At 46.9% G+C, this 16,878-nt stretch overlaps 1 protein-coding gene across 1 annotated transcript; it reads left to right on the top strand.

The window, feature by feature from the left end:
- Nucleotides 1–237: 237 nt before the first annotated feature.
- On the top strand, nt 238–16,580 carry Epcam (epithelial cell adhesion molecule). The gene is made up of 9 exons (XM_032908714.1): nt 238–435; nt 4,014–4,121; nt 4,370–4,610; nt 5,833–5,898; nt 6,543–6,606; nt 7,927–8,028; nt 10,340–10,543; nt 14,387–14,431; nt 16,081–16,580. The coding sequence occupies exons 1-9, from the start codon at nt 360–362 to the stop codon at nt 16,120–16,122; spliced, it is 948 nt and encodes a 315-aa protein (XP_032764605.1). The 5' UTR covers nt 238–359; the 3' UTR covers nt 16,123–16,580.
- Nucleotides 16,581–16,878: the final 298 nt, after the last annotated feature.

The following is a 16,878-nucleotide window of genomic DNA, read 5'->3' as shown; positions in this document are numbered from 1 at the left end:
TCCAGGAAGTTCTCGGTTTGCCTTGGTATCCCTTTCGGCTTTCAGGTCCAGTCTCGTCCCGCTGTCGGCCACAGCTGGTCCTTCCTGGGTACTGGAGTCCCCGCCTAAGCTAGGGCAGCGCGCACCTGGAGAGGGGGTGGGGCGGGGCGGGTGACTCACCGCCCGCGAGCGGGCGAGCGGGCGGGCGGAGGTGAGGGCGGGGAGGGCCGAGGGGCGTGGCCACAGGTCCGCAGGTCCGCAGGTCGGGTCCCGCCTCGCCGCGCGCAGAGCGTTCAGTCCGCCGGCCGCCGTGCAGCGCGACTGTCCCCGGAGCCGTCCCGCGCCTCATACCCGTGAGTCCCCGCCGCTCCGCGCGCAGTATGGCGCCCCCCAAGGCCCTCGCGTTCGGGCTCCTGCTCGCGGTGGTCACGGTGACGCTGGCCGCAGCTCAGAAAGGTGAGGCGTGGACCTGGGGCGGAGTTGTGGGGTCGTGTCGGGCCGGTGATGGGGAACGGACGGGGGCAGGGGGGGCTGTGCTCTCTGGCCCCGAGACCCGACGGTGTGGGTGGGACGCGCGCTGGGATGAGGCGGCCGTGTGCTGTGCCAGGTGGGAGCGTGGGGCCGGGGTGGCTGAGCGGCCACCGCCCGGGGTCGGGCGGCTCCGACTTGGCGTTCCAAGTCCCAAAGCTTGGGCCTTGGTCGCTGCGACTTGTCGGTCAGTCCCCCCTCCCTCCGTACCTGCCCCGGTCCCCGGATGTGGGCCCCGGGAGGGGACAGGTAGCTCCCCGGAGGCCGCTATGCACCTGCGCGTCGGAGGCGGGCCTCCTGGGACTTACTGGCCGGAGGTGTGTTTTCCCTTTCCTGAGAATCATGACTAATGCAGTGTTTATTGTAGGGAGGACAGATACAAAGATAAACTGTAAGGGCCTTTCTAAAAATCGCATAATCTTCCCACTCTTAAGAATTCCCTGATTAAAAAGGTGTGCATATTTGTGTTTTGGAATACAGGTAGATTTATATAGCCATTTTTCCATTTCACAAGGGAAGTTTTCTACTTCCTCTAGACTTTTATTTTTAAAACTGTTTGCACGGAGTCGGACAACTTGTGGGAGTCAGTTCTGGGGATTAAACTCATGGGCCTTTATCCCTAGAGTCACCGGGTTGTCCTCGGTTCCTTTAGTCTTTAAGAACTAGTCTTAAACAGTGACTGGACGCTCTGTAGAGAGTACATGGAGTTCGATCTTAGTTGTTCTTACTGTAGAGTTTGCTCCGGCTTTTGATTTATTTCTAAGATGGTGTCTGGAAGTGGAGAGTTGAACAAAGCAGCCTGGAGAGAATTTCTTTTCCTTTTGTTTCTTCCATAATTTTTAAGTTAAATGTAATTTAGTTTTGTTTTCTGGGGAGGATTTTATTCTCTACTAGGAGACCTGGCCCATATTCATTAATTAGACTTTAAGTAATACAGTTTAATCAAGTTATATATTTCTGATTTCTTGGGCTAAATTTGAGGGCTGGGATGTAGAGTGCTTGCTTAGCAACCCTGGGTGTGGTCCTCTAGTGCCTGATAAACAAGGTACCTGTAACCCCAGACCTTGGGAAGTGGAACTGGAGGATTAGCAACTCAAGGTCATCGTGATTTGGTGTGGCAATTGAGGCCAGCTTGGGCTAAAGGAGCCCTGTTTAATGAGGAAAAGCTCTAGTAGATGCCTACCGGGCCCCAAGCGGGCACTCCTTACGAAAACTGGGTGAGGAAGGGATCCGAGGGGAAGGACCCCTTGCAGAATTGGAGTTGTTGACTTTGGGGGAGGGGGGAGATAAAATTACTTGTAGACAAGTGTGTAATTGTAGATAAAGAGGGAGACCCTGGGAAGTGAGGGGAGCAGGGAGGTGTGGGAGCTTCAGTCTGAAAACCCAGCACCAGCACTTGGGAAGCCAAGGCAGTGAGCCTGGGCTTTAAAATCCAGAAACATCCAGAAAGGGAAGGAAGGAAGGACCGACAGAGGGAAGGAAGGGACTCAGAAGAAAGAAAGGAAAAGCTTTTTCTTCACCTTTAAAAAAAAAAAAAAAAAAAAAAAAAAAAAAAAACGACAGGGCCATTGCTGGCTCAGTGGCTAAAGTTACCCCTGAGTTAAATTCCCAAGACCCAGAGGCAGAAGGGGAGAACACACTCCTACATTGGCCTCTGACTGACATTTGAACTGTGGCATGTGTGTATGTGCATACACAGAATATATAGATAAATAAGTGCACAGCGTCAATGGATAAACTTTAGCTTTAAAAGGAAAGGCCAGAGGTTCAGCAGCAAGGCTGAGAAGATCTTTAGAGAGCTTTGTTTCTGGCTGGGCTGGTGGTGCACTCTGTCTGAAGATCTCTGGTTGAAGGAGACTTGGTCTACAGAGGTCCAGGCCAGCCAGGGCTCTAGTTATATACATAGCTGCATGCCTGTGATTCTCTAGCCCTTAGGATTGTGAGCGTGAGGTTAACCTGGATTACATAGCAAGGCCCTGCTTCAAAAAATAATTAAAAATTAAAAACAAACCCAGCAACAACAGCAAAATTGTCTGTGAGTAGTGATCACCACCTCTAAGCCAGCACCGAGGAGACCAAGGATGAAGAATCCCTAGTTTGGGGCCAGAGAAATGACTCAGTGACTGAAGGTACTTGTGGATCACGAGGCTTGGTGACCAGAGTTTGATCCCAGGACCCAAGTAATGGGAAGAAAGAAGGAGCTGTACAAGTTTGTCCTCTGACCTCGTACTTCTACCTCAGAGTGCCCTGCTCCAATTAGTAGACAAATGTGATACATTTAAAAGAAAGAGCTTGCCCATAGGAAGAAATACCAAGGGTGTGCTAACCTGTCACCAGCACAGTCCAAGGCTCTGTTCAAGAAAAACCCCCAAGTCGTCTTCCTGTGGGGCCGCTCCTACCCTGCAGAGTTCTTAGCCACATCTCCTTAGTAAACTTTGATTCGCTCTGCTTAGAACAAAGTTCTCCCTTGAAAAATTAACAGCATACCGGAAATTGGAAGTGGGAACTCACAAAGATTAGACTGTATGATGTCACAAAGTGACTAGTGTGAGATGACTCACACTTAAATTATAGATGGAAAATATTTAGGGTTACTTTTTTTGTCTTAATTTTTAGATTATCTATTTTTATTTTTATTTTTTTTAAGAGACAGGGGTCTATCTACATAGTCTTGGCTCTCCTGGAACTTACTGTGTAGACAAGGCTGGTTTTGAACTCACAGAGATCCACCAGCTTCCCCCTCTGTAGTGCTGGGATTAAAGACGTGCACTACTATACCCCACCATATTTATTTATTGAGAGATAGCATTTGTATGACAAGACTCATGGGTGGAGGATAACTTTTTTGTTGTTGTTGTTGTTGTTGTTGTTTTTCAAGACAGGGATCTCTGTGCCCTGGCTGTCCTAGAACTCACTTTGTAGACCAGACTGGCCTCCAACTCAGAGATCAGCCTACCACTGCCTCCCGAGTGCTAGGACTAAAGGCATACGCCAGCATAGTCTGGCCAGGACCACTGCTCAAAGGCCTGGTTGATAGAATGAGTTGACAGTTGGAACTACATTTTGAACTAATTTTTTTTTTCAGAGCTGGGGACCGAACCCAGGGCCTTGCACTTTCTAGGCAAGCGCTCTACCACTGAGCTAAATCCCCAACCCCTTGAACTAATTTTTTTTTTCTTTTCTTTTTTTCGGAGCTGGGGACCGAACCCAGGGCCTTGTGCTTGCTAGGCAAGTGCTCTACCACTGAGCTAAATCCCCAACCTCTCCTTGAACTAATTTTTTTTTTTTTTTAAAGTCTTTTTTTTAATTTATTTATTCTTTTATGAGTACACCATTGCTGTCTTCAGACACACCAGAAGAGGGCATCAGATCTCATTACAGATGGTTGTGAGCCACCATGTGGTTGCTGGGACTTGAACTCAGGGCCTCTGGAAGAGCAGTCAGTGCTCTTAACCGCTGAGCCATCTCTCCAGCCCCTTGAACTAATTTTTACAATTCTTTTTTAGACTGTGTCTGTAACAACTACAAGCTGACGTCACAGTGCTATGAGAATGAGAATGGTGAATGCCAGTGTACTTCCTTTGGGACACAAAATACTGTCATTTGCTCCAAACGTGAGTAAAAGGCTCTTATTGCCTGGAAGATTAATCATGATAATATTGTTCAAATCGAGGCTCCTTGAGCTGAGTTTAATTGGCTCGGACCTGGGTTACTCTGTGGAGATTATCTTCAGCAAGCGATTAAGTGTGGGGAGGTGGAAGGGAGCGTGGATAATCTTTGGCCTGGGACGACAGCAGAGTGAAAGTCTGCCCCGGCTCATGAGGCTGTGGCTCTGTGTCATTTGGCGGTGCCTGTCTTCCAGTGGCATCCAAGTGCTTGGTGATGAAGGCGGAGATGACTCACAACAAGTCTGGGAAGGGGATAAAACCCAAGGAGGCGATCCAGAACAACGACGGTCTGTATGATCCCGAGTGTGACGAGCAAGGGCTCTTCAAAGCCAAGCAGTGCAATGGCACCGCCACGTGCTGGTGCGTGAACACCGCCGGTGTCCGGAGAACCGACAAGGACACGGAGATCACGTGCTCCGAGAGAGTGAGGACCTAGTGAGTGAGCTTTCTCCTGTGTTTGCTTAAGTTTAGCTTTGAATACCAAATGAGATTTTTGTGCTTTGGAATTCGAAAGCCAGGAAAAGCTGGGCGTGGGAGTCAGGGCCCTCCTCGCCTATCTACTCAGTGAGCTTGAGACCAGCCTGGGCTACTTGAGATCTTTTGGAGTGACAGGTGTCCTTCCTATCTCTGTGCCTCATAAGACGGCCGTCATCGGACTGGAGTTGGAGTTTATTGGCTCTAATTCAACTGAAATTGACTCCTGAAGCTTTTTGTCTTTGGCAAGTACTTAAGTGTGGGGAATAGGAGGAGGCCTGGGATGATCTTTGGCCCAGGGTTGTGACATTTCCAGAGCTGGCTTATGAATTTCCTGTGTAGATAGGTTGGGTCTTAGGTTTCACACAAACAGTAGGGGACCAGACATTGTTCTCTTTATTTTCACTGAAGCTCTGGTCCCCATTTGGAAGTTGGAGTTAGTGTAAAGTGAGTATGAATGACTTGAACTGTCCGTGCTCATTTATGGTGTTTTAAGCTGACCTATTTATGCTGGAGACAATAGTGGGGAAGCTGGGGCTCTACAGCACAGAGGGTGTTCGTACAGCACAGAGGGTGGGAGATGGATGAAAACAGACACAAATCCTGTCGAGCAAAAGCGACTGTTGGAAAGGAAGAAACTGGGAAGGAGGCAGGCCCAAGGCTTAGAAATGCTGTCTCTGGGGTTGGGGATTTAGCTCAGTGGTAGAGCGCTTACCTAGGAAGCGCAAGGCCCTGGGTTCGGTCCCCAGCTCCAGAAAAAAAGAAAAAGAAAAGAAAAAAAAAATGCTGTCTCTGAGTTTTGGTTAATTGTTGCTCTCTGCTTGTGGGGGGAACCCCTACCCTCACCCCACCCAGATCTCTTTCTGACATGGTTTTGAGCTAGAACACCGGCCTGCCTTCTCCTGCCTCTGCCTCGGCAGTATGCATTTGCAACACCATGCCCTCTGGAACAGGGCACAGCCAACCTGGCCTCATGTCTGTAGCTGTCAGCAGCAGTCAGTGTCAGAAAGGGCCTTACGTCTGGGCGTGTTCTCTGTGTGTACAGGATATGTGAGGCATGTTTACCACAACACGTATAGCTTCTGTTAGTTCTAACCCTCCCAGTTCAGAATTTAAATAGAAATGTCATGCTTTGGAAGACAGCATGAAAGAGTTACACAGTTGACGCTGTCTTGTCTTACAGCTGGATCATCATTGAGCTCAAACACAAAGAAAGAGCACAGCCTTACAACTTTGAGAGTTTGCATACGTAAGTGTGGTTGCACATATACTCTATTTGTGCGCTGACAGGGGACTACACAAGTGATCCTGTGTCTCCAAGTCTGGTTACATCGTGATGGGCTTCGTCCCTTTACAAGCTGAGCCTGCCAGGGTTCTCTACCGGGAATAATCCATTGACAGATACATGGGTACTGTGTAAATGTTCTGCTTTTAATCAGACTGACGGACGCTCTAGGATCAATGGCTGATGCTGGCTTGAACCACTCACTGTGATTTTAAATTACATTAATTAAATATGTGTATACACACACACCATACAGATACATACATACATATATATATACATATATATATATACATATATGTGTGTGTGTGTGTGTGTGTGTGTGTGTGTGTGTGTGTGTGTGTGTATATATATATATATATATATATTCCCAAGTCAGCTAGGGCCAGCTACATAGTGAGCCCCTTTCTTTTTAAATTAAAAAAAATTATATATATACATAGACACACACACACATAGTATATATAGTATATGTAGTATCTGTAAATATATATTTATTTTTATATATACATATAAAATATAACTAAGCCCTTGAGCTATCTGCTTAGAAAAGTAGAGATTCTATTATGGTACAATTTAAAAAAACAAAACTTGTAAATTATTTGCAGTGCACTTCAGGACACATTCGCATCTCGATACATGCTGAATCCGAAATTTATCAAAAGTATTATGGTAAGGATTTTTTTTGTTTGTTTGTTTCTTCCTTCTTCTCTCTCTCTCTCTCTCTCTCTCTCTCTTTCTTTCTTTCTTTCTTAAGATGTGTGTTAGTTTCAGCAGCAAGTTGGAGGGAGTATGGTTTGAGTATAAACGACATCTACTGTTGATCTCTCCCACTCCCAGATAGGGTTTCTCTGTGTAGCCCTGGCTGTCCTGGAACTCATTCTGTAGACCAGGCTGGCCTGGAATTCAGAGATCCTCCTGCCTTGACTCAAGTGCTAGGCTTAAAGGCGTGAGCCACCACTGCCCAGGCAGAGAGCCAGTGATGTTTTAATGGTAGATAAATGAATTTTAGTAAGAATGTAAGTCCTGGGCACTTAAGTCCAAGTAGTTTTCCTTCCATCGACCTCACAAGCTCCAGTGTGCCTTTGAGCTCACAAAAAGCCGTGTAGTCTCTCTTAGGCTGAGGCACGCTGCCCTTACCTTGTAGGGCTCTCTGTGATTGCCTTCTGCACGTCCTGACACAGGCTGTGTCTTGGTTTCCTTTCCCATTGCTGTGATAAGCAAGTTATGGGAGAGAGGGCTTACTGATTCACTTTTAGCTTTATTTACTTGTATGCGCGTTTTGCCTGCATGTATATATGTGCACCATGTTTTTACCTGGTGCTCCAGTTCAGAAAAGGGCATTGGCCCCCTAGTGTTGGTATTACAGACGGTTAGCAGCTGGGGACGGAACCCCTGTCCTCCTCAAGAGTAACAAGTGCTGTAAACTGCCAAGCCATGTCTTACGGTTCCAGATTAGAGCCTCCTTGTGGGGAAGTCACTGCAGCAGGAACCTACTGTGTGCGTGGTGGCCATTAAGCAGATAGCTCCATCCCCAGTCAAGAGCAGAGAGAATGAATACACGTACGCCTCGTCCAGCTGTCTGTCTGTCTTTTTAGTCCAGGCCTAGGAAGTGATGAAGGCCATAACCCTTGTGGGTCTTCCCACCTTAATTAACATAACAGATAATCCTCACAGACTGGCTCAACCCGGTATAGACCGTCCGTCATCGAGGCTCCGATGATTCCAGATTGGAGTTGACAGTTAAAACTGACCACCATACCTAGTTAGCCCTTGCCTTACCTCTTTTTAAACTAACTGTTAGCATTGCTGTTTTACTCCCTTAGATAAAGTCCTCTCAAAGATTTTTCAGTTATTAGTGATAAAGTATTCGTTATTTACATCCTGGTGGGTGTAAATTACAGAAAATAAAATTCTATGTATTCTGACTGTTGAACAAACTTTTCATGTATTCTAACCACATTAATTTGTATTTTCACTTTTCCCGCCCAGTATGAGAATAATGTTATCACTATTGATTTGATGCAAAACTCTTCTCAGAAGACTCAAGATGATGTGGACATAGCTGATGTGGCTTACTATTTTGAGAAAGATGTAAGTATAAAGCGTGTAATTTTTTTTTTAAAGTATTTATTTATTTTATGTATGTGGGTGCACAGTCGTTGTCTTCAGACACACCAGAAGAGGGCATCAGATCCCATTACAGATGGTTGTGAACCACCGTGTGGTTGCTGGGATTTGAACTCAGGACCTCTGGAAGAGCAGTCGGTGCTCTTAACCTCTGAGCCATCTCTCCAGCCCCCAAGCGTGTAATTTTTAAAGCTTAATACTTCTTTATTGTCTGTTTTTTAAGGCAGGCTCTCAATATATATATTCCTGGGTGTCCCTGCAGTCACACAGCTCTGCCTGCCTCTGCCTTGCGAGTGCTGGGGTCAAAGCCCAGGGCTTGCTCCTTTTGAGATAGGTTCTTGTAGACTGGCCCTGGACTCCTGATTCCCCCACCTCCGTCTCCCATGTGCTGCTGGGTTCTATCCGAAAATAGAGTAGTAGTTTGGGACAGGAGATGTAGGAAGTTACTCCCAAAGATGAGCTTTGCAGGAGAGGGCCATGCAGTTGTGGGGGCTGTGGTCGGGCCATGAGGTAGGAGAGCTATATACACTTTGTAAAGACAACGTAAAGTGGGGATGGAGAGGTGGCTCAGTCCTGTTCTCTCAGAGGGCCCGTGTTGAGTCCCCAGCAAGCTTACCAGGCAGCTGTCTACTGAAATTAAGAACAGTAGCTGAGCAGTGGGTGGCACTGCCACTCGGGAGGCACAGGCAGGCAGATCTGGGTTCGAGGCCAGCCTGGTCTATAGAGAGTTCTAGGACAGCCAGAGCCATACAGATAAACCCTGTCTTGAAAAACAAAAAACAGACAACAATTAAGGACAGTAAAAATAAATCTAAAGCAAAGAACCATGTAAAATGCAAGAATAGAAAATACCTGCCATGGCAGGGAATGGAGCAGGCTGGCGAGACCCAGAGAGAGCCCTTTCTCAGAGGCTGGGGAGCCTGGCCATAGTCTAAGCATGTTCGGGAGGGTGGCCAGTCTAAGAGCAGAGAGACGAGGAAGATGTTAGCAGGCGGGCGACACAGAAACCAAAGCTGGTATGAATTGCATGGCCTGCTGTCTTAGGGGGAGGAGGGACAGCTAGGGGTCTGTGATGTAATAGTCTCAGGTGCTAGACTGCGAGAGCATGTCACTGTGACTGGTGTCTGTCACACTGAGGACTGCACCCTGGACATGCTAGGAAAGCATTCTGCCAGTCTCTAGGCCTCTGGCTCCTGTTTTAATCTTTGCTGTGTTAGGAATTGGGCCCAGTATGTATTCCAGTGTGCTGGGGACAGTCTACTACGGAACTGTGTACACCTAGCTTTCTTTTTTCTTATAGTTCTTATTTTCTCGATGGATATATATATCTTCATCCTCCATCCAGTACTGTGAATAGGAGTCAGTCTCCATTTTAAAGACTAATTTTTATTCTGTGTGTGTGTGTGTCTGTCTGTCTGTCTGTGTGCATGTTAGTGCAGTGCTGTCAGAGAGCAGAGGCTGAGTGATCCGCAGGACCTGGGTTACAGTTTGTTGTGATCTTCCTGATGCGTGTTCTGGAAACCAAACTCCAGTCCCCAAGCGCTGAGATGTCAAGTCAGTCTGCTTTGTCTTTCTTATTCCTGAGACAGAGTTCCTCTGTGTAGCTCTGGCTGTCCTAGAACTCACGCTGTAGGTTGGATCTAGAATTTATAGAGATTCACCTGCCTCTGCCTCCTGAGTGCCCCACCACTGCCCAGCCTCCATTTTGAAAGCATTTATGTGAGTACCAGAAGTGGTAGACTACACTATAATTCTGACACTCCGAAGGCTGAGGCAGGAGGACTGAGTTCGGAGACAACAAGTATATGTTTGTTGTTTGTTCTTTATTATTCCTGTTTGTTTGGACAGTCTGAATTAGTCTAGGCTGACCTAGGATGCGTGGTAGAGGGTAGGTTTCAGCCTTCTCAGATGGGAGGGTATAGATGGGAGATAATCACACTGGCCACACTCGTGTCTCTGATGGTGAGATGTTTCCTCTGAGATTTACTTCTGAGTACTTCAGGCCTGAGAGGTGAAGGGAGTGAAGGAAGAATGAGACTGAATTGGCCGTGTGTTGTTATCTTCGAGTGTAGAGGCTAGGTCCTCGGACTTCATTTCTCCTGTGGATGGCGTTTCCCTGTAGTAAATCGCACCTTAAAGTTTCCCTGGATCAGATTGTTACGGAAACTGAAGGTTCTTGGCAGTTGGTGTTAAGATCTTCTGGCGTACGGTTGGTGTGCAGATCCTGGTGCCCGTGCTGGTTGCTCTGAAGTTTTTCTGTCCCTCTCCTCCTTAGGTGAAGGGGGAGTCCTTGTTCCTTTCATCTAAGAGCATGGACCTGAGGGTGAACGGGGAGCTGCTCGATCTGGACCCCGGGCAGACTCTGATTTACTACGTCGATGAAAAGGCCCCCGAGTTTTCCATGCAGGGCCTCACGGCTGGGATCATCGCCGTCATTGTCGTGGTGGTGTTAGCAATCATCGCGGGGATTGTTGTCCTGGTGAGTTCTTAGATTCTCCTTAAAAGTGACCCGGGTTTGAAAACCTTTGTGAAGGACTGTATTGTACTTGTGGTTCCTCTGTACGAAACAGTCACTTCCTAAAGCTGCAGAGGATTGACTACTGATGAGAAAACACACTTGGTACCCATCCCATAAAAGCAAGTATTGAGTTCCTATTTTACACTGGCAGGGGTGCCCATGTTACCAGTGCTTGGGACAGGCACGTCAGGGCATGGGGATGTAAGAGTTGGGCAGCTCACTTGTGTTCTAACAACAGCTGTGGACGAGTAACTGCACAGAATGCAAGAAGGTGACCTCAGGAGAAGTTAGCGTGTGGAATGCTGATACTCTGCAGTAAAAGAAGCCACATGATGCAAGAAACTTAGAATCTATAAAGGGATATATTAATACACAAATGTAGATTTGTTTTTGTGGCACTAGGGATTAGATATTAGGGACCAACATGCTAGGCAAGTGCTTTCCCACTGAGCTATCCAGGTATCCCCAACTGCCTTACTTACTTTCCCATTGGTGTGACAAAACACTGACATAGTTAACTTTAGAAAGCAAGAGTTTATTGGGAGCGCTTGCTTATAGTTCTGGACAGTTAAAGTCAATGACCACCATGGAGGGGAGAATGGGGGTGGGGCGAGGGGAGGGCGGGCGGGGAGATAGGCAGGAGTGGTAGCTGAGAGCTTACATCTGATCCATAAGCACCAGGCAGAGAGAACTGGGAATGGCAGGGACTTCTTGAAATCCCAAGCCTAGGAACACACTCCCTCCAGCGAGGCCACGTCTCCTAATCCACCAACTCCCAGCCAGGACCAGGCCTTCAAACGTTTGCGCTTGTGAGAGCCATTCTCATTGAACCATCATGCCACCCTTTCTTGTATTAAGTAGTCCAATGATTAGCTTCAAATGCTACTCTTAAAACTCAACCTCCCGGGGGCTGGAGGTTATTTATCTCATATAAATAAAATAAATAAATCTTTAATAAAAAAAAAAAAAAAACAACTCAACCTCCTAAGAATTGGAGTTACAGATGTAAGCCATAACACCTGACCTTTTCTTTGTGTCATTCATTCATTCATTCATTCATTCATTATTTATTTATTTATTTCATGTATAATTACACTGTCACTGTTTTCAGACACACCAGAAGAGGGCATCAGATCCCATTACAGATGGTTGTGAGCCACCATGTGGTTGCTGGGATTTGAACTCAGGACCTCTGGAAGAGCAGTCAGTGCTCTTAACCGCTGAGCCATCTCTCCAGCCCTACTTCCTTGTTTTCTTTATTTTCTCACATGTATGTGTGTGGTTCACTTCAGTACGTGTGTTCGGGATACATTTGTTTGCCAGTGCCTGTGCATGTGTATGCCTGTGCATGTGCATGTGTATGCCTGTGCACGTGGAGGCCCAAGGGTAATGGTGGGAATCTTGCTCTGTAGCTTTCTACTCTACTCTACTCTTTAAGACAGGCTCTCTCAATCAATCCCAGAGCAGACTGATAGGGTGAGGCTGGCCAGCCTGCTTGCTCTCAGGCTGGGATCTCATCTCTGCCTTCTAAAGATGTAATTTCAGGTCTGTTTTCAACTTAATCATCCAGTATTTTTGTAGTTTCTGGGAATCCAAACTCCAGGCCTATTGCTTGTGCTGGCCCAGCCCCAGACTAGTTTTTGGTTTGTGCATGATGTGTACGTGTGTAAAAGGGTTTTGTGTGTGTTGTTGTCTTGGATGAGGTCAGGGGTCAACGCTGTGAGTCTTCTCTGTGCCTCCCCATCTTTTTAGTTTGTTCATTTGAGTTTGTTGAGACAGAGTCTCCCTACAAAGCCCTGGCTGTCCTGGAACTCACCTTGTAGAGCAGCCTGGCCTTGAGCTACCTTTTTATTTGTGAGATAAGATTTCTCACTGAACTTGGAGCTTATAATTTCTTCAGTCAGGCTGGCTGACCAGCCATTGAGCTCTGGGGCATCTGTCAAGTCTACTCCCAGCACTAGGCTTGCAGACACACGTGGCTATGGGTGGCTTTTTTACAGGGACACCGGGATGGAACTCAGGTCCCCATTTTTGTGCGGCTGGTACTCTACCCACTAAGCCATCTCCAACCTTGAGTGAGTGAGTGCGTGCATGCCTGAGTGCCTGCATGCGTGATGCACTCCTGTGTGTCTTCCCCTGCTTGTGGAGTTTACCCAGGCTGGTGTTGATTCCTGGGTTCAGCTGATCACCTCACTCTGCAGGGACACCAGGCACATGACATATGCCCAACTCAGATTCTGCGTTTTAACACTGGGTGCTGGGCTTAGTGGTGCACACCTGCAGTGCTAACCCTCAGGCTGAGCTCAGCGAGGGGACTGAGAGTTTCAAGTTGCCTGGGGCTCCTACCAAAAGAAAAAAATTACTTCGTGGCAAATTTAATGTAAAGCAAAACATAGAAATAAAATAGTTATGATGTAAAATAAAGATGGATGCTCTACATAACATCGAACAAATTCTTCCAAGTCGACGAGGAAACCCACAGGAAGAATGACAGTGGCTATCAGGCCGAGGCCTTGTGCTCAGGCCTGGCTGAGGGACCCTGGCCAGCTAATCGGGTCTCTCGGTATGCCAGGTGAGCATGACAAGCCCGCAGGCCTTCCCTTCTCACTTCCCCCCTGGCTCGTTTACAAACTTAGTTCACACTCCTGCAGCCAGCCCCCAGGGCCTATCCCCTTCTTTGGCCACTTCCTCCTCCTGCGGCTGACTAGGTACAGCTATCAAAGTGTTGAAGTCTAGCGATCAAAATCCTCTTTAGCTCATTTAATTAACATGTCCAATTGAAATTAAGCACCTCATCCTAACTCAGGGTTTCCCCCATACCTTTATAAACTGCCATTTGCCAGAGGCAGTCCTTTGTCCCTCTGGGCCATCTCCTCTCCCTTCCCCGTCCTCTATCTCCTGTCTTTGTCTTGTACCCCTGCCCTCTGTCCCCTTCGTCCTGAGAACTTCGTCTTGAGGTCTTGAGCTGACACCTTTCCCTACACCGGTGACAGTTACATCCTGATCACATACGTGGCCTGTGAGAACTCGTTCCTGAGAGTTGTTCTTCTGCCTCCACACACGAGGGCATGAGCACACCGCTCACACACAAAATGGAAATAGATGCAGCAAAGCTAGACACAGTGGCATATATCAAAGGTGGCTGAGGCAGGAGGATTGTGACACCAAGGTTGAAGGCTGGCCTAAGCTGTATATATAGGCAGGGTCCTGTCTTAAAACAGCAGCACACCCTTCCCTCAGTAAAAGCTTGGTAGTAGGTTGGGAAAGATGGCTTATAGAGGAGCTTCAGCTGGCAAATAAACACACAGAACTAGAGAAGTCTAATTGTCACATAGACGCTCAGGGAAGACGCTCAGGGAAGAAGCTCGACTGAGTGTGAACACACTCAACTCCCATGCTCAAGGAGGCAGAGGAGAGCTCGGGGCCAGCCTGGTCTCCATAGTGAGTCCCGGGCCAGCTAGGGCTACATACACAATGAGACCCAATCAACCAACCCCAAATCAAGCACAGTCAGGGTTGTGTGTTGACCTTACCTGTGAGGGTAACCTAGAGATCAGTCTGAGAGTTCATATCTGGGAGTGGGCGGTAAGTGAATGAATGTGTGCGGTGTTTGGTTTACATTCAGTTAACCAGGCACCTCTGGTGTTGATGTAGCTGTTCAGAGAGTTGGTACTATGTGACCTGTTTTTAGACCCCCCCCCAACTTGTACACACATGCGCACACACATGCTTATGTGTGTTCAAGGCACATATGTTAATTTTGTCACTTTGGTTTGAGTAGTAACATCATGGTTTTTCTTTCAGGTTATATCTACAAGGAAGAGATCAGCAAAATATGAGAAGGCTGAGGTAAGCGGAGACAGGGAATGTTGAGTTTCTTCTTCTGAGGAATCCGTGACCCTTTCAAGGCACTAAAGTCCTTCACACTGTAGACGCCACAGTCCTGTCTTAGGATGAGCTCTTACCTAACAGGTTCTGTGACAGGCCACTTCATACTGCTGTCTGTACAGGAGCCTCTGGCTTTAGCTTTTGGAGTCTTGTGGAGGCGTACTCCAGTGGGGCTGCATTAGAGAGACCCAGTGCCTCTGCTGACCTGGTTTCCTGTGGTTCTACAAGTTTATAAGAACCGTTTGAGTTGGGAATAGGATGCACACACACCTTTAACCTCGGTACTAGTGAGGCAAAGGCCGGCCAGGCTACACAGAGAAATGAGAAAGCCTAGTTTGAAAAACTTTTTTTTAAAAATTGTTTTTTCTTTTTAGAGTCAGGGTCCCTTTACATAGCCCTGCCTGCCCTGGAACTCACTCTGTAGACCAGGCTGGCCTTGAACTTAGAGACCCACCTTGCCTCTGCCCCCTCAGGGCTGAGATTTCAGGTGTTAGCCACCACATCCAGCTGAAAAAGCAACTTGAAGACCTCAAAAACATCGGGTGCTCACCTTTAATCCCAACACTCACTCAGGCAGAGATAGGAGGGTCTCAGTGAGTTCAAGGCCAGCCTGACTTGAACAGAACAAGTTCCAGGACAGCCAGGACAATACAAGAAAGAAACTGTTTCAAAGAAAAGAAAGGAAAAAAAGGATTTGGAGAGATAGCTCAGTGGTTAAGAGCACTGACTGCTCTTCCAGGAATCCTGAGTTTAGTTCCCAGCAATCACATGGTGGCTCACAACCATCTGTGATGGGATCCGGTGCCCTCTTCTGGTGTGTCTGAAGAGAGTGACAGTATATTGACATATATAAAATAAATAAGTAAATAAGTCTTAAGAAACCTTTAAAGAGGGGCTGGAGAGATGGCTCAGAGGTTAAGAGTACTGTCTGCTCTTCCAGAGGACCTGAGTTCAATTCCCAGCAACCACATGGTGGCTCACAACCATCTGTATTGAGATCTGATGCCCTCTTCTGGACTGCAGGCATACATGCAGGCAGAAAGCTGTATGATGTATACATAATAAATAAATATTTAAAAAAAAAAAAAAAAACCTTTAAAGAATCTGGGGCCTTCTTGTTTCAAATACAAACTGGACCCTAAAATCAATATAGTTTCCTTATAATACAGCGTTTTAAGAATAACATTTTATTTCCTTTCATTTTATATGTATGGGTGTTTTGCCTGTATCTATGTCTGTCAGATACGTGTGTGCCTGGTGCCTGTAGAAGACCTGAGGAAGCACCAGACCCTCCTGAACAGGTCATAAAAAGTTGTGAGGCTGCCACGTGGGTGCTTGAAGTCGACTCAGGACCACTGAGCCATCTCTCCAGCCCCACTTTTCTTTTTTTCGTTAAATAAGTATAAATGTGAAGGAGGGTCATCTCTCTGTCCCCTGTAATAACTCTTAAGAAAACTTTCCGAGGGCAGGAGAGTTCAAGGCCAGCCTGGTCTACTGAGTGAGTTCCAGGACAGCCAGGGCTACACAGAGAAGTCCTGTCCTAACAATCCTGAAGGGACAAAGAACGGAGCGTCACTTGAGTTGCCTTGCATGCCCCTCCTCTGTTGCAGATAAAGGAGATGGGTGAGATACACAGAGAGCTCAATGCCTAACCAACCATGCCGTGTGCTGCACTGAGGAGGGACCCACCGGACGGAAATGGCGAAGAACTCAGGTTGCAAACGGATAGACCTGGGGAGGATGGAGACCTTTCGAGGGTCACTGCTTTGTTAGCTAAGCCCACACATTTGTAACAGTGAAATTTGTACTCATAAATACAAGCAGCTTGACATTGGCATTAACAATCTTAAAATTAGACGAGTGTCTTATACATGCAGGTCTGGTGTGGAACTCAGAACTTAGCCTGCCAAGATAGGAGAGCTTATGCTTACTGTTGAAGAGTGTGTGTGTGTGTGTGTGTGTGTGTGTGTGTGTGTGTGTGTGTGTCATAAACAGCCCACAGTAGAATACGATGACTACTCTCATTTTTGTGATTAAAGCTGCCCTTCTACACACTGAGTCTTGTACATAATAAACTTTTTTTTAATGAAATAAAACATTTTTAAACTGAGTTTCTAAGTTTGTTTGAATCATAGTTCCTAGCATATGCACATGTAAGATAATAGATCTTTAAATGCTCTGGCAATGCTAAGTGGGGCAAACCTGTAGTTCTTGTACTTGGGAGGTAGATGTAGGAGGATTAGAGTTTGCCAGGATACTACTATGTATGTAGTTAGTCACTGACTGGCCTTGGCTATCTAACAGCCTATCTGAAAGAAATAAAAAGCAAACTTAAACTTGGATAAGTCTTACACTGTGGCCCGTGCCTAAGACCTCGACATTTGGGAGGCTAAGGCATGATTGTGGTT

The sequence above is a fragment of the Rattus rattus genome, chromosome 7, assembly GCF_011064425.1.
Source record: "Rattus rattus isolate New Zealand chromosome 7, Rrattus_CSIRO_v1, whole genome shotgun sequence".
In the NCBI taxonomy this organism is placed as follows: domain Eukaryota; kingdom Metazoa; phylum Chordata; class Mammalia; order Rodentia; family Muridae; genus Rattus; species Rattus rattus.
The sequence above is the reverse complement of the archived record's forward strand: the minus strand, read 5'-3'. Positions and strand labels throughout refer to the sequence as shown.